Source organism: Taudactylus pleione, unplaced genomic scaffold (assembly GCF_031769625.1).
Source record: "Taudactylus pleione unplaced genomic scaffold, aTauple2 ptg000253l, whole genome shotgun sequence".
NCBI lineage: Eukaryota > Metazoa > Chordata > Amphibia > Anura > Myobatrachidae > Taudactylus > Taudactylus pleione.
The window spans coordinates 4,603,231-4,621,478 of NW_028284655.1; the positions used below are offsets into that span (position 1 = coordinate 4,603,231).

At 48.0% G+C, this 18,248-nt stretch overlaps 1 protein-coding gene across 2 annotated transcripts in view; it reads right to left on the reverse strand.

The window, feature by feature from the left end:
* The window catches only part of BAG4 (BAG cochaperone 4), a 41,275-nt gene extending 23,284 nt beyond the window's left edge, over positions 1 to 17,991 (reverse strand). The window contains exon 1 of one of the 2 annotated variants that reach the window (XM_088480381.1): positions 17,784 to 17,991. In XM_088480381.1, the coding sequence (XP_088336507.1) occupies positions 17,784 to 17,954 (171 nt within the window). In that variant the 5' untranslated portion in view covers positions 17,955 to 17,991. The remainder of the gene's footprint in view (positions 1 to 17,783) is intronic. The other variant, XM_088480380.1, reaches the window with a different exon arrangement.
* Positions 17,992 to 18,248: the final 257 nt, after the last annotated feature.

The following is an 18,248-nucleotide window of genomic DNA, read 5'->3' on the forward strand; positions in this document are numbered from 1 at the left end:
AACTTAAGGCTTGTAAAAATGGAAATAAAGGGATTGTAATAGATGGGTGTAAGTCTTGTAATTGAGAACGCATTAGTGGATTCATAGTATCTGCATTTAAAAATTGATAAACATATTTAAGGCCCCTATCATGCCATATCTTAAATATCAGCGATGTTCTGTGAGGACAAAAGGCTGGATTGCCCCAGAGAGGTAAAAATAAAGATGCATATCTAGATATCTTCAATTTAGAACGGACCAATCTCCATGCCATACAAGTAGTATAAAGTAATAAATTATCTTTAACTTCTGTTGGTAGAGATCGTGGAGGTGTATGTAAAAGAGATATTAGATTCCAGTCTGGAATAAAAGCTTGTTCCATAGATCTTATGGTATAATTGTTAGCCCCCCCTATCCAATCAATGGCGATTCTATAATTAGCCGCTAGGGCATAGGATTGGAGACATGGCAAATTGACACCACCTAAATCAGTCATCTGTTGTAATTTGAATAGTGATATTCTGGGACGTTTATCTGCCCATATGAATTTTGTTAGGGCTTTGTTTACCAGTTTCAGGTCGTTCTTTGATGGTATAAGAGGAAGCATTTGGAGAACATAGAGTAGCCTTGGGATACTAATCATTTTATATAGGTGACACCTACCAATATAGAACAAAGGGAGATATCTCCATTTCGTAAAATCTGAAAAAATCTTTTGTAATAATGGTGTGTAATTTGCAACATATAGGTGGGAGGGGTGTGTAGTAATCTTGATTCCAAGATAAGTAATGCAATCAGCAGCCCATCTGAAAGGGAAAGAATCCCCCCAACCCAATTTTGCGTCAGGAAAAAATGCCAGTGCTTCAGTTTTAGTGTAGTTGATTTTAAACCCAGCTACTGATTCAAAGGTATGAAATAAAGAGACCAGAAAAGGCATAGCCACTTTTGGGTTTGCAAAGTACAGCAGAAGATCGTCAGCAAATGCTGAAAATTTTATTTCTATCTGACCAAATTTAATACCCTGCCATCTAGTCTCTTTAATGAAATGTCGAAGGAGGGGGTCGAGGGCCAAATTAAATAAAAGCGGGGATAATGGGCAGCCTTGTCTTGTACCACGAGATAGATAGAACGTGTGTTTAATGAGTTAATAGTCAAAAAGGCAGTTGAATTTTGGTATAGACTGTTAAAGACATGTAAGAAAGCAGGGCCAAAATTTTGGTAATTAAATATTCTAATAAGATGAGACCAAGACACTCTATCAAATGCTTTGTCCGCATCACAGCTAATCACTATATTCCCCCTTTCTTTCAGCTGGTGTGTTTTGATCATGGTAGCCAACAATGTGCGAATGTTATGAACAGAGTGACGGGTTTTTATAAAACCTGTTTGTGCCGGGTGAAGTATTTTGGACAAAATAGGTTGGAGACGTATAGCTAATATTTTTGTGAAAATTTTGAAATCTTGGTTTAATAGAGAGATGGGTCTATAGGATGACACCTGAGTAGGATCTTTGTTTGGTTTTGGCAGCATGATAATTCGAGCTGTGTTAAAACCTGAAGGAGCTGAATTACCTGCAAGAATGGAATTATATAGTGTTGAAAGGTGTGGTACAATGTGTGAGGAGAGAATTTTATAGTAGGCTGCTGAGAATCCATCTGGACCTGGTGTTTTGCCTGTTGGCAATGATTTAATTACTGATTCTATTTCTAAGTCTGTTATAGGAGATAAGATAGCCTCTCTATCGTCATTATTGAGTTTATGAAGACCCGCTTGTCTCAAAAATTCAATTCCCTGTGTAGGTTCATCAGGGGGTGCTTGATATAAAGAATCAAAAAAGGTAAGAAAGGTGTCATTAATCATTTCTGGATTAGTGCTAAGTGACCCAGTAGAAGTTTTTATAGAGGAAATATGTTTGCGGTTAGTAGAGGACTTATTAGATTTGCCAACAATTTACCTGGTCGATTACCCCATCGGAAGTATCTATTTTTCTGATAAGTCAGATTCTTTTGGGCTTGCTCCGTACAAAGAGTATCATATAAGGCCTTAGCTTCCCTGTAGGATTGTCTATTTACCTCAGAGGGATCATTCAATAAATCAGAGTAGGTAGACGTTACAGTAGCACTAGCTTGTTGGAATCTTTGTTGTAATTTTTTCTTTTTAAAAGATACGTAAGCTAATAAATGTCCTCTTAAAACTGGTTTGGACGCCTGCCAGAGAAGATTAATATTCTGATTATGAGCAACATTATCTGTTAAATAATTTTGAAAATGATGAACTAGTTGTTGTTGAAAGTCTTCCGAAGAGGCCAAATAATCTGGGAACCGCCAATTAAAAGAAAAACGTGGAACCTCCAACTTAATAGTAAACCATATGGGTGCATGGTCTGAAATTAATATGTCAGCTAAGGCAGCATTTTCAACCCTATGACATAAGATCCCTGGTATCAACCAATAGTCAAGCCGAGAGAAGGAGTTATGTGGGTGCGAGAAAAAGGAATATTCTCTAGAATCTGGATTTAAATGTCTCCATGGATCAATTAGTTGGAAAGACTCTACAAGCAATGATAAAGTAGACGGCATTCCACGTCTACCTCCGGTCTGTCTAGGCCCACCTGAAACATCCAATGAGGAATCAAATGCTACATTAAAGTCACCTCCTAAAATCAAGGAACCTTCTAGCCAACCTTGTAAAGCTGCATAGATGTCTGAGAAAAAGGAAGCATTAGGGCCGGGAGGGGCGTATATACATGCAAAGGTGAAAATCTCGTTTTCAATATTCACCTTCAAAAAGAGAAACCTTCCCTCTGGGTCTATCCACTCCTCTAATATATTATAATTAATAGAATTAACAAACAAAATAAGCACACCCCGTGTTTTCGTAGTAAAGGATGCACTTTTGTACTCTTGTATCCAATTATCCTTCAAAGTATTAGGGTCATCTAATTTCCAGTGCGTTTCTTGTAAAAAAACCACGTCTGGACGAAATTTCTTAAGATGACGTAGTATCTTTTTCCTTTTAACAGGTGAGTTTAACCCCTCTACATTCCAAGATAAGAATTTAATGGATCTTTTGGTTAGGACATTAGGATTGTCAGTTAGTGGCATAGTAGACATCAACCAACCCCCATTTTGGGAAACATGAAAAAGGAAACTTCTCTATCCGGTTCCCTTACCCTGTCCCAGCGAGCAGAGAAGGGGGCAATCACGGGGAATCCCTGATAATGACCGATAACCTGAGCAATCAAAGCAAACCCAGTGTGGACATAGATAACACAAATACACGTAAAAAACAACCTATCAAAATTTTTACATATTTGAAAAACCCAGTTTGGTAGCCCCTGAGGGCATCCCAACTTAAACCAATAATCAAAAAGATTAGAAGAGCACAACCCTAAGGGTCGGAATACATATGAATGAAAAACATACATATTCAGCAAAAATACGTAACAAAAATACACCACAGCTAAATGTAGCAGTAATAATGACATAATATATAAAGATAACATATAGAAAAGGCAATAGGGATATGTCAAACAGACAATAATGTAATACTTATCAACTCTCCCAATGTTCAGTCATTATCGTCCAGGGTAGAATGAGGAGAGACAGATCCCAGGGACTGAAGAAAATTCTGTGCTGACTTTGGGGAGTCGAAGTAATGTGGCTTTCCAGCGTGAAAGATTCTCAATTTAGCTGGATACAAGAGCGCAAAACGGACGCCTTTAGTAAACAGTTCCTTGCAAACTGTGGAAAATTCTCTTCTTTGTGGAAACCTGAAAAGAGAAATCTTGAAACAATAGCAATTTGAAGTCGTCGTAGTAAACGCCTGTAGATTTGCGGTAAGCCTCCAATATTTTAACTTTGTCAAGATAGTTCAGAAGCTTGAAAATGACAGGTCTCGGACGTTGTTGAGTATTCTGACGATCCGGACCAATGCGATGCGCCCGTTCCACCAAGATGGATGAGGAGGTAGATGATATACCCAGTGTTTCAGGAAGCCATGTAGATACTAGGTGAAGAAGATCTTTTGGTTTCACTGATTCAGGGAGACCTATAAGACGTAAATTGTTTCTTCTGTTACGGTTTTCCATATCTTCAAGTTTGTCATGAAGAGCCGCCACAGTGGAATCATGTGATTGGAGAAGAGACTTTGCCTCATGTAATTCGTCTTCCAATGTAGAGATGCGATCCTCCGCCTCTGTCAGCCATTGGGAATGTTGTGTGAGTTGCACAGTTGCAGCTGTAATTGCCTGTTAGTGGTGCTAATTTTATATCAAGTAAGGGCGAAATGTCTGATATTTCTTTAGCTTTTTGTACAGATTGGGAACTGTATTTATCGGTGTCAAAAGAGCATCAATTGAGTCATCCCTTTTAGAAGACATTGGAGAAGAAGAAGCATCAGATGCTGAGGCTTTGTCCTTATTGCGCCCAGTTTGCGAGCCTCTAGGACCTCTGGGGGTTTTTGCCACATATTTTTCCATTGTAGACACCAAGTGTGGAGAGAAGGGCAAGGGATACTGGCGTGTCTGTTGATTAAAGTGGCGCTCCTTGTTAGGATATATGTAAAATAATACAAGGCGTTGTCTGTAGAAGAGGAACTATGGGCAGGAAGTCAAAATAGGCACCGTCTATTTCCACTGGCCGCATTGAGCACTCTGTCAATATATGAGAAACAGCCGCCAGAAATTACAATAAAATGGCCGCAGCGCAATATGCCACAAGGCCGTGATCCGGGGGTATAGAGAGCAGGGAGCCGGCGTTGATGTGAGCGCCTTGCCTGAGCTTATCCCTGGTTGCTGTCCAGTAAGATTTATTTATTTCTTGGGTCAACAGTGAACAGGGAGCTTCTCTTAAAAAGGGGGCCGCTACGTTTGGCCCGCCCACCGAAAATCTTTGATGATATATTCTGAGGCACTGTTTCTTTAAATCTTGATCTTACATCATGCTGACACAAGAGGGAGCTAGACCCTCATGTATGGAGTGAGCAAAGTTATAGGGTGCAATATGATGTAATAACACTACAGGTGCAATGCAAGAGTAATACAGACCCCTCCTGCAGATTCACCTTCCTTCGGCAGAGAAATAGAAGAGTCACCCAGAGGTCCTCATGTAACACAGCAGTGGCAGCAAGTTAATGGAATAGCGCCAAGCACAGAGCAGCCAGTGACCACTTCACCATGGAAGCCCAGCTAGTAGGTAGGAGAGAGGCCACAGAGCATATATATGCTAAAGAGAGTGGGCAGCCTCCAGCACTCAGCGCTTGCAGGGTAGAGGATAGGGTTTAAAATGGCGTCCTCCTGAGGTTTGCGACTCCGATCACGGGCCTTTCCAGCGGTCTCCTGTTGATACAGGCTGCCTATCCCACCTCTCCAGCCAGACAGCGGGGGTCCCGTTAGGGTATGTTAGTTGTGGCAGCGTCCGGCGGTGATCGGCGATTAGCGCGGCAAACTCGGGCCCGGCGCCAAAATCGAGGCCGCGGCTTCTGGAGGCGGAGTAGGCCGCAAAGGCCCCAGAGGTGTAACTCTGTCCTGGGTGTCAGCCAGGAGGTCAGTGGGACCCCGTGTGGGTAAGATTGTGAAGAGGACCCTCTATAACCATAGGAGTCGGCGGGAACGGGTGATTTTGCAGGGTAATTTAGGGAGCTGCAGCAAAGCACGTCTTCCCTGCTTGCCAGTCAGGCCACGCCAACCATGGATATCTTTAAAACCTGGACTGGGTGCCTTGAAGACCAAGTTTGGGACCACTGATATATAGATGTAATTTATACAATAGGACATACTTAAGTATATAGCAGAGGTTCCCAAACTCCGCCATTACAGTCCACATTTTAAGGATATCCATGCTTGAGCACAGGTGACTTAATTAACAATCTGGACTCAAGCATGGATATCGATAAAACATGGACTGTAATGGTGCAGTTTGGGAACCTGTGGTGTGAAGGATGCAGTATTCAGTGTACAGATTTAATTTATACAATAGGAAAGTGGTTCTCAAACTCTGGGCCTAATTCTGACACGCTCGCAAGCGGGGTCGATGGTAATGCGCGTGCGCAAGCCCTGGAGCGAGTGAGAATTCACTCACTCCGGGGCTCGCTACAAACGGGGCGGCTGTCGATATTGATTGACAGCTCGCATGTTAAGTTTGTTTGTTCGGAGAGCCAAAAAAATAAAGCGTGGGGACAACACTGTACTGAGGGCCTGATTCAGAGATGAACGAAATTCCGTCCATCTAAAATGCAAATGCAGGAAATGGACACCACCTTGCTGCATCTGCGATCCCAGTGCTGCGACTGAAGTGGCAGCCTGACTGGGACCTGCAGCTTGCGATGCCAGGAAAATCTGTGTCCACTGACACAGACCCTGGCCACGTCCCACCCAGGAAACTGGGATGGCACGCTCCTGTTTCCGGGAAAGCTGCCCAGGAACGCCCCCGCTCCACCTCTTAAATGTGCTGCCCTGGGAGGCACTGCGGGTGGACTTGCAGTTGGAGGGCTGCATATGCGCAGTCCTCTAACAATCAGAGTTGTGTGCGCTAACCATCGGGTTAGTGTACATCTCTGAATTAGGCCCTGAGATACAGACCAGAGAAATGTCCTATTGCACAGGTTCTCAAACTCTGTCCTCAGGACCCCAAACAGTACATGTTTTCCAGGTCTCCCCACAGACTCACAAGTGAAATAACAAGAGATATGGTAAGAACTTACCTTTGTTATCTCTGTTTCTACGAAGCCCATAGGGTCCACAGGGTGACCTTGGGGTATAGCTGGATCCTGGATCCTCGGGCACCACGGAGTTAAAGCTTTTAGCTGCTCCCAGGATGCACTTGGGTCCAACCTCCCCTATACCCCGCCCCCGAGCCACAGCCACCTCAGTTGGTAAGCAGCCCAGACCGGAGGAGGAGACGAAACAGAGAGAAGGAAGACTGGAACACATAAGAACCACTCTCACAGAAATGGGAGACGGAAAACCGGTGACCAGTCACAGAGCCCATATGAAGCCAGGTGCGTCAGGGCGTGTGCCCTGTGGACCCTATGGACTTCGTAGAAACAGAGATAACAAAGGTAAGTTCTTACCATATCTCTTGTTTTCTACTTCAGGGTCCATAGGGGTCCACAGGGTGACCTTGGGGATGTCCCAAAGCAGTCCAACTAAGGGCGGGGACGCTCCTGTGCTAATAGGAGAACCCGGCGCCCAAAGGATGCATCCTGAGAGGCAAAGGTGTCAAACGCATAGAACCTCAAAAAGGTCTGAATGGAAGACCAGGTGGCCGCCTTACAGAGCTGAACAGCAGAGGCGCCACGGCTAGCAGCCCAAGAAGGGCCCACGGACCGAGTGGAATGAGCATTAACAGAGGCTGGAACAGGTAAACCCTCCTGCATATAAGCCTCAATAATAACAGAACGAAGCCAACGGGCTAGAGTCTGTTTGTTGGCAGGCCAACCCCTCTTGTGAAAACCAAAGAGGATAAACAAAGAATCAGACTTCCTCACAGAACTAGTCCGGTCCACATACACCTGGAGTGCCCGGACAACGTCTAAGGAAGTCTCCCCAGCCGAAAGATCAGGTGACTGAAAGGCTGGTACAACAATTTCCTGATTAATGTGGAACCTGGAAACCACCTTAGGCAGGAAATCAGGACGAGTGCGAAGCACCGCTCTGTCCTGATCAAAAATCAGAAAAGGGGGACGACAAGAAAGCGCCCCCAAATCTGAAACCCTCCTGGCAGAAGCAATTGCCAAGAGGAAAACTGTTTTAAAAGTTAGCCACTTGAGCTCCACTGACTCCAAGGGCTCAAAAGGAGGACCCTGTAAGGCCCGAAGAACCACCGCCAAATCCCACGGGGCCACAGGTGGCACAAAGGGAGGCTGGATTCTCAAAACACCCTGGAAAAAGGTGTGTACGTCCGGCATAGCAGCGATCCTGCGCTGGAACCACACCGACAGAGCAGACACGTGTACCTTCAGTGAAGAAAGACGTAATCCTAAGTCCAAACCCGACTGAAGGAAAGCCAGAATACGCGAAACCTGGAACACCTGGTGATCATAGTTTCTGGCCTCGCACCACTGAAAGTAAGTGTGCCACACTCTGTGATAGATCCTCGCGGAAGCAGGCTTGCGCGCCCTCAGCATGGTAGTAATAACGGAGCTAGAAAAGCCCCGAGACCTCAGGACGGCTGTCTCAAGAGCCACGCCGTCAAAGATAGTCGACCCAGATCCGGGTGAAGACAGGGCCCCTGAGACAACAGGTCCCGCCGTTGAGGTAGGAGGTACGGAGCGTCGATGGACAGGCTCCGCAGATCGGAGTACCACGGCCTTCTGGGCCACGCTGGGGCCACCAGGATCAGTGTGCCTCCGTCCTGTTTGAACTTGCGCAGGACCCGAGGCAGCAGAGATATCGGAGGGAACAAGTAAGCCAGTTGAAACAGCCATTTCACCGACAGCGCGTCTATCAGACTTGCGCCTGCGTCCCTTGTCCTTGACCCGTACACAGGCAGCTTGTGATTGTGACGGGACGCCATCAGGTCCAGCTCTGGCAGCCCCCACTTGTCCACGAGTAGTTGGAATACCTCTGGATGAAGCGACCATTCCCCGGGATGCACATCGTAACGGCTGAGGAAGTCTGCCTCCCAATTGAGGACTCCTGGGATGAAAACTGCCGAGAGAGCTGGAAGATAGCGCTCCGCCCAAGCCAGGACGCAGGACGCCTCCGACATCGCAGCTCGACTGCGAGTCCCTCCCTGGTGATTGATGTACGCCACCGTGGTGGCGTTGTCTGACTGCACCTGAACGGCCCTTCCGTGAAGAGCGGTGCCGGACGACTGCAGGGCTCTGTATACTGCCCGCAGTTCCAGGATGTTGATGGGAAGAAGCGCTTCCTCCGCCGACCAACGACCCTGAAGTGACACGGAGCCTGTCACCACCCCCCAACCCCGGAGACTGGCATCTGTCGTGAGCAGAACCCATTCCGGGATCCAAAAGGGGCGCCCCTCCAGGAGATGAGCTGTCTGCAGCCACCAGGCTAGGGACAGACGCACCTCCGAGGACAACACCAGCATCTGAGAGCGGATCCTGTGAGGCAATCCGTTCCATTCCGAAAGAATCAGCCCCTGCAGGGGCCTGGAATGGAACTGGGCAAACTCCACCATGTCGAATGCCGACACCATGGACCCCAAAACTCTCATCGCTGAGTGCACCGACACTCTGCCACTGCTCAGACAACTGTGAATCCGCAGCTGTAAGGAGGAGACCTTCTCTGGAGTCAGAAAAATCCGTTGCTGACGAGAGTCCAGCAGGGCCCCCAAATGAACCATCCGTTGTGATGGGATGAGGGAGGATTTCTTCCAGTTGATCAACCAGCCGTGCGCCTGTAGACAAGCAACCGTCAGGTGGAGATGCTGGATCAGTACCTCCGGGTAGCTTGCCAGCAAGAGGAGGTAGTCTAGATACGGTAGCAACCGTATCCCCTGGCTCCGAAGGAGAGCCGCCATGACCTTGGTAAATACCCTTGGTGCCGTGGAGAGACCAAAGGGTAGAGCCCTGAATTGGTAGTGGTTGTGGAGAATAGCAAACAGCAGAAACCGTTGGTGCGATGTTGCTATAGGCACATGGAGGTAGGCGTCCTGGATATCCAGGGAGACCATATAATCCCCCGGTTCCATCGCCAGTATGATGGAACGCAAAGTTTCCATCCTGAATTTGGGAACCCTTTGAAACCTGTTCAGGGACTTCAAATTGAGGATGGGGCGATGAGAGCCATTGGGTTTCTGCACCAGAAACAGCGTAGAGTAATACCCCATCCCACGTTGAGACTGTGGTATGGGTTTAATGACCCCCGCCGTCAGCAAGGCCTCTATGGCTTCCTGAACCTGCAAGGCCTTGGTTTTGTCCTGAGAAGGACTTGTGCAAAAAAACTGGCAAGGCGGCCTGTGCCGAAAAGACAGGGCGTACCCCTGGGAGACCACTTCTCGCACCCAGGCATCCGTGGTGGTATTGTGCCAGCACTGGGCGAATTGAAGAAGTCGGCCTCCCACTCTGGGGTCCCCCAGAGGGAGGCCCGTCCCATCACGCAGAAGGCTTATCTTCTGGCTTGGAAGAAGGGTGCCTAGCACTCCAGGCTTGCTTCTTTGGCTTTGAGGCGGTCTAGGGTGCGGACTGCCTCGGGAAGGACTGACCCTTTGCCTTGCCCTGAACCCGAAAGGAACGAAACGCAGAGCTCCGGACCTTAGCAGGTGTAGTAGCTGAAGGGAGGAAGGCTGACTTGGATTTTGCCAGGGTATCTACTATTTTGTCCAGGTCCGGACCAAATAGTAATTCCCCATTAAAAGGTAAGTCCTCCAAGCCTTTCTTTGAATCCGCGTCTGCTCTCCAAGACCGCAACCACAAGGATCTACGAGCAGACACTGCTGCCGCCGAAACCCTAGAGGTCAACAGGCTAGCATCCAAAGATGCTTCTCCAATGTAGGAGGCGGCATCTCTCACCTGTCCTAACAACGCCCTCTGGACGACTGGAGAGTCATCCGTAAACGTGTCCTCCAAGGCGTTGGCCCACCCCTCAATGGCCTTGGCCACCCAGGAGATGGCCATGGACGGCCGGGCTACAGCCCCTGAGAGAGAATAAATAGACTTTAGACAAGTCTCCACCTTCCTGTCCGTAGGATCCTTCAGCGAGGATATAGACGGCAATGGCAAAGTAGCACTCCTGATGAGGCGTGTTACATGGGAATCGACTGCAGGCGGAGTTTCCCATTTCTTACAATGCGCTTCCGGGAATGGATAATTGGACGCCAAGCGTTTCTGTGGCAGGAAACGCTTACTGGGCGTCTGCCAGGCCACCGCCATGTGATCAGTCAACTGATCAGACAAGGGGAACGCTGTAGAAGTAACCTTAGCTTTTTTAAAACTAGGATACCTTGACTTGGGAGCGGGTGCCTCATCCTCAAACAGAAGAATGGCCCGCACCGCCTTAACCAGAGCCCGCACATTGATGGAAGACTTAGTGTCTACCTCCTGGACTGAGGCATCTGAGGCTGAGTCATCCTGCACCTCACTATCATCCGAGGACCCCTCAGAATCCGAAAGATGCGCAGCCTGTGCCATGACTGAGCGTTTAGACGCCCTGGAGGGCACGTCACTACGCAACATCAACTGAAAAGCCGAAGATGTTGCCGCCAAATCTTGGACAGTGTGGGAAAGCGCATCCACCCAGGGTGGAGGGGCTGTCACAGGAGCCTGAAACGGCACCACAGCCGGCTGTGCCACAGGGGTGGACTGAATATACATTGGCAACCCCGCATAGGGACCAACAGGCTGAGACCCCGGGGGAGTCTGCAATAATTGTGGGACACCCGGGGAATGGGGGATGGCAGGCTGGGGCAACGCCCTAGTAGGGGCGGCAGTCAGGACCGACAGACGGTCCGCGATGGACACCAGCACCTGGGAAAACATCGCCCATGGTGGCTCCTGCGACATGGGAGGTTTAGACGTACCAGGGACCGCCTGGCACCGTCCGCACAGGCCGTCCTGTGACAAATCCTCCCTATCCACTCCTGCAGAACAGCGCCTGCAGGAGAACAATGCCGGAGCCCCGGAGTGCTCAATCTCCTCCTCAGACATGACTTAGGAAGAAAACGTGCGCACTCACCAGTGTGCTGAACAACAACCCACAATATGGCACCGTGTAGCACACAACTGTATGTGACGGACCTCACAAATACGTGATCTATATAGGTGAGGTCAGTAGAAACACCCTTCCCCCGCACACCTGTAGGGCTTGTAGGAGAAGGAAAGGGATAGGTACAGGCTGACAGTAAGTAGAAAAAAGACACAGACAGGCAGCACTAGCAGAAGTCACATACCATGCAGGAAGTTATACTCACTGCACCTTTCCACTACAATCAACCTCCCAGATTCAGTGTCTGGGAGGGCTATAGTGCTGTGTACACTGTCCTTGATCGGGGGAGAGGTACACAGGGGACCGGTCCGCGTGCTCCCTGAGAGTATCCACGCTGCCAGTAAGAAAATGGCCGCTGGAGACCTCAGAGGAGGAGTGGCCCGAGTATCTGCAGCTCAGACTCCGAGCTGAAAGGCGTGCTGAGCTGAGGGGAGGAGCCGCTAGACAGGGAAGGCTTCCTCCCCTGGCTAGCATATTTAACCCCCAAGGTTGTGGCATCCCGCTTGCCGCTTACTTTACCCTGGCTAGCGACCCCGGTCTGTCCCCTAGACCGGGGGCATGGGACTGCATATAAAAAGCATTACCCGCGCACCGCCGCTAATCAGCGGTGCGCGGCTTACCTTAAGCTCCCCGGCGTCTTCCGGCAGCAGTCCCGAGGGAAGCCAGAGTCCGGCTAGTACAGACTCTGGCTCCCCCCGCCGCGATCCCCAGTTCAGTGCTGGCGTCGCAGCGCCAGCAGGGAGAAGGAGCGGCAGCGTGGGCGTCTGTACAGACAGCCCAGCGCTGCCGCTCTGGAGAAAAAAACTCTAGTCAAAAAAATAAATACATTTAACGAAGTTAAAAAAAAAAGCTTTAGGGGGCTGCTCCTGCAGCCCCCCCCTGCAGGGTGACCCGACTCCGGCCGGGCACCATCTTAAACTGAGGTGCCTGTGGCTCGGGGGCGGGGTATAGGGGAGGTTGGACCCAAGTGCATCCTGGGAGCAGCTAAAAGCTTTATCTCCGTGGTGCCCGAGGATCCAGGATCCAGCTATACCCCAAGGTCACCCTGTGGACCCCTATGGACCCTGAAGTAGAAAATTATCTCTACCTGTGGATCTTTTAAAATGTGTCAGTGAGTAATGTATGCACCTGTGCACCTGCTGGGTGACCTGGAAAATGTGAGCTGTGGGGCGGGGGTCCTGAGGACAGAGGGCCTGATGCAGACCCGCTAGCAGGTCTGAAGGGCGTTTTTTTTTGTCTGGCCTCCTGGCCGCTCACTAAGCTGTGACCACCCACAGCTTTTGAGAGCAGCCAGGTGATGATCACGACCATCGGGCTTGCGACGAGACCCTTGTGGTGGGGTCTCTTCTGCCGCAAGCCCCAGTGAGCTTCCGGCTCTAATAGACATGGCCGAATGTTGTGCTGCACTGAAGTTTCATATAGAAACGTCAATGCAACACGACTTATTGGCTGTGTCACAGTGCTGGGCGGTGTCAGAGTGGAGGGCAGAGCAGACCCCTCTCCCAGCATAAAAGGAAGGGTGCGATTGCTCGGCCTCTGTTGCTATAAGCCATACCAGTGTGAGTACTGCAGCCGTCCATATCCGAACCTCCACTGAAAATAAGTAGACCAGTCAAATTTTATGGTACTTGAAAATGGGTGCTAGCATGTTTTAAAGTCTCTAAAGTGAAGTTTTAAAAATCATGAAAAACGCACCTGTTGCCTGCACCTGCGATCCCAAACATACCTGACCCATCATTGCAGACCCCCAAGAACTCTATTTAGCTAGTTTTTATGCTTGTCCCCCCACTTTGTGCTTCTTCGCCCCAAAATTAAAGTACTTTTTTGGGGTGTTCTTATGGTTTTTTCGCCTGATTTTTTGACACATTGTCCTTTGGGGGCTGTACCAAGGGTTCTGAGTGGTTTCTCCACCTTTGCTCCCCAAAATAAAAGTGTGCCCTTCTTTTCTCCTGCTATTCAGAGGCGAATCGTTTTTGCCTATTACATTGCATTGACTTTCCGTGTGGGCGAAAACTGTCTGCAATTGGATTTGGAGATAAGTTCCGACCACGTGAAAAGTCGCGATCCGCGATACTTTACAGTGGAAAATGGCTTTCGCTTCTAATTGAATACGGCCCATAGTTTGCTATTGTTAGACTCTGCCTAGGTGTCCGCTCTGCTCAAAATCCTGGCGCCCAAAATCTATTAAATCGCCCCCATACAATTAAAAGTGTTTATGGAAAAAGAAAAGCTTGGTGCTAGCAGAGTCTCTTATGCCGGGTACACACTAGACGATAGATCATCCAATCCAGCAGATCGGGCCGACATATCGGGCGCTTCGTCTAGTGTGTACCCACTATGCGCGTCCCTCTGGTCAACATCTGGGTTGTTCCATCGGTTGTGCATACACAAACGACGGAGCGAACCAGCTGCCAACGCTAGCATGGTCAATGGTGCTGGTGAACGACATTGTGCAGTGTGTACTGACCGCCCAATATATTGTTCATTGGCACCATCGTCCATCGGATCAGGCGGTCGGCAAGTGTGTACCCACCTTTAGCATAAAAGAATGGCTTATTTGATTTTGGGTCAAGTAGATCCAGCTTAGACTGTTATTTATAAAGGCTTAAGCTGCCCATCCACTAGACAATTCTGACAGGCGATTGCATGATAACGACGTCGTTATCAGGCAATCGCTTGCAAATCGTCCGCAAATCGGTCACTTTAAAGTCGGAAACAATCAGCGATGCGCGCGCCCACTGGTCATTTCCGACATCTATCATCGGGCAAACATGCTGGTCAACCTGACTATAACGTCAGGGTCAGCATGTTGCCAGATGATTGATGAGCCTGCAGTGAACGACTGTTCGTTCAGTGTAGGCTTATCACAGACATAGAAACGACAGCACGATTAAAATGTCGTAATCGTGCTGTCGTTTCTACGGTCGGCTAGTGGATGGGCAGCTTTAGGACGGTATTAAGTTGTTATAGTGCACCCGATCTACAGTGACGGAAGATCGCGGGGGGCTATTCAATTGTTGATGATTTTCTCGCTGATCGCACCCATAGTGGTCGGGTTTAGCCGCATAAAACGGCTACACCCGACAAAAGTGCTGGGCGTGATCGCGAAAAGTGCAGTTTGGTCACTTTTCACCCATTTCAGCTGAAATGGTGCGCCGGCAGCTGATCGCACCTGACAGGAGCAACAATTGAATAGCCCCTGTCGGACGTGTAGGGGGCGAAACAATTGAATACCGCCCATAGTTCCTGAAAAGAACAGAGAAAGCCAAGTCGTCCTAGCACAGTAATTAAGACAAAATTTATTATCACAATGGTATATAAACTTTTACATATAAAGAGAAGAAAAGCTCATCTGCTGTCTCAGCAACAGATCTCTGTTAGCAACATCCTCCACGGTCTGAGTTACGGAGGTCAGGACCAAGGAGGTAGTGCGGTCAAAAGATTACTGACCAGATGTCAATATTTCCACTTAATCGACTTGAATTTACACCCGTATGTTCTGGGTCTAAAACAGTCTATTAAAGACTCCACTGATGCCCTTAAATCTCTTAAATGATGACTGGTGAGAAAGCTACAATTGGGTAACCATAGATGAGCAGGCCCTGTATAGTTCTATACCTCACAACAAGGCCTCGCTGCTGTAAATAACCAAATCTTACAGATGTAATAAGTTTATTTTAGCACACAACTATATTAGGTTTCTTAATAAATTGCCTCCTATAGCTCTTCCTTAATTTGAGCTAGGCTGATACTATCTAAGCTATAGACAGCACTATCAGTTTATGAGAGAACTAAGCTTCTGAATGCAGCAGTAGCAACAGCCCAGGAGAGAGGGAACAGCACACACAGCTGCAGCTCAGATAGTAATGGTGCATACACACGGGACAATCGCCAGCAATAACGATATCGCTGAACGATCTCCCTGCACCTTCCCGGTGTGCTGGATGATCGATAACGATCATCCAGCACACCACCAACCCACCAAGGATGGGCCAGCAACCCACGATCAAGGGTCCCTTTGTAACCTGGTCGATATCGACCAGGTTGGCCTGCATGCACGGCCGACAGTCGATATCGTTATCGTCCACATGTGCCCGCGCATCACTGGTCATTTGTGGGTTGGAAGGCACCAAAAAAAATGCACGATATGATCGATATAGTTATCATTCATATTGTACCGTGTGTACGCACCTCAACAGTAAATACTTTGCTCCAGGACATAGATCACACAAGTTTAGTTCTCTAGCCATCACAGCTTGTACAATTCAGGAAATAAGACGTGAGCTGCCTAGACATTACCAATAAATCACAAAGCACACAGAAAGAGTACCAATAACAGCACACCTAAGGGTAAAAATACTAATATTCGAGTTTGGTCGAGATGACAGTCTCGGGTGAGATTAGAGCAAACTCACAGAGAAATTGAAGTTTCAAACACTCACCCTCTTGAGCTTCGAGTTTGCCAGAAACATACACAGATCAGTGTGATTTGTTTATGTTTCTGCCTGGGTACTTAATGTATAGTGTCTCTATTTTTTTTTTTTTTTAAATGACGGAAATCCCCCCCCCCCCCCCCCAAAAGCCATAACCAGCCCTGGACTGGTCAGCCAGTCCTGGTTCCAAAAATTACGGGGAACAAAACGAGTAGTGTTCCCCCGTAATTTAGAAACCAGCACCTGGCTACAAAGCCAGTGCTGGTTTTAAATATAGGGGTGAAAAAATGCGTAGGAGTCCCCCTATATTTACCCAAACCGACCGTGGTGTAATGCCACAGCCAGGAGACCCTATTACCGGGTCTCCATGGCCAAAGCATTCTCACCCCAAGCCGTGTATCTCAGGCATTACACATTGTCAACTGTACACATGTGTAAATATGCTATATTGTGTGTTCAATACACCTGGCCCAAAACAAGATATCACGGTTCTGTGAGCAGGGGTGACAAGAACCCTATGGATGGCTCTCCATTTGGTATGTGTACTACCACTGCACAGTATGGTTTGAATGTTTTTTTCCTGAGGTGATTATAGAGATTTGCAATCTGTAGCACAAGCCAGCAGTTTCATCAACAATGGTCAGCTGAAAAAATGCAGGGATGGATATCAGTCAGCTTGTAGTGCGTAATCCACTCATCATACCTGGCAATACGCATTGTGCAGGATCAGTGGTGCCAATAGTAGAGGAGAAAGGTGTTATTGCTTAGATGAATTCTCCTTCGCCATCTTTGAGGCAAATTAAACACATGTGACATCAAGCAAAGAGACTTTACAGCCCCATATGCTTGTTTCCAATTGTGAATGGTTCCATTAGGCCTGTTCTGTTGTGGGTGCATTTTCCTGGCTTGCTTTAGGTGCAGGGGATACCTTAGAAGACAAGATCACTACTAATCACTAATTGTACTAAGCGACCATCTTCAGCCCACGTTCCAGCATTTCTTTCTCCGATGAGACGGGATTACTATGCCCCCCAGCCACATAACACGTGGTCCACCAGTGGCTTAATGAACATGACACGGATGTTATCCATATACTAGGTCGTATCATCATGACCTTCTCAGTCACCAGATCTGAACCATATTCAGCATTTACTGGAGATTGTGCGACAGAATTTATACCGACCAACAACCAGCCATTATAGAGGTGACCTTTTTTTGGAGTAATGGTCCTGAATTGCAAGACCCAATGGTTGCCCAAGAACCTGCTAAAGGTCATTATTATTATTTTATTTGTATAGCACCACAAGGGATCACCAGCCGTATAAGGGGATAAAACTGACTGCAGGACACAGAAGTGCAGACTCATTATACTGCCATTTCCATTTTATTCTTGTTCACCACCAATATGATCAGCAGATTCCCCGTATGGCCATACCCCAGCACAGCAGGCAAGTCATGGACCAGTGAATAGAGAAATATTATATATATATATATATATATATATATATATATATATATATATATATATATAATATATATATGACGTGTAGAAGCACCACTTTATAATGGTGCCAGAAATCCAAGATTACATATGACATCTATAATAAATGGCAGCAGCTGCTGCATTACTCCTTATAATAAGGTTTTACAAATGAGCGCTGCGGGACGACATCTGCAATCACTGACAAGGGACTGAGTAGTACCTGTGCTCCGACGGCTCTCCCCATCTCCCCGCCTCCGGCCCAGCTTCTTCCAGCCTCCTGAGGGTAATACCCATGGCCCCAGCCACTCGATTCCTCCCCTGCCTGCTGGGACGCCGCCTCCCCGCCGGTGTAGTAGCCGCTGCCATCTCCGGGTCTGTGCGCAGCCGACATGAGACTAGCGGTAGGCAGCAGCCGCGAAAACACACACGTCAAGTGCGCAAGCGCGACGAAGCATGGCAACCGACAGCCAGCCAATCGCAGAAGCCGGGGATGACGGCTATCCAATAAGGTGCACGAGTGTGAATATCGCCACGCCCACTAAAGTTTCATGCAACCAATAAAACAGGCGTCGTTCCTTTTGCACAAGTAATGACCTCACATGCCCTTACAGTGACTCCGTCCAATCAGGAGTTATATTACATGCGCATGCTCCTTACGAACAAATCGCTTCGTGACCACGCCCCA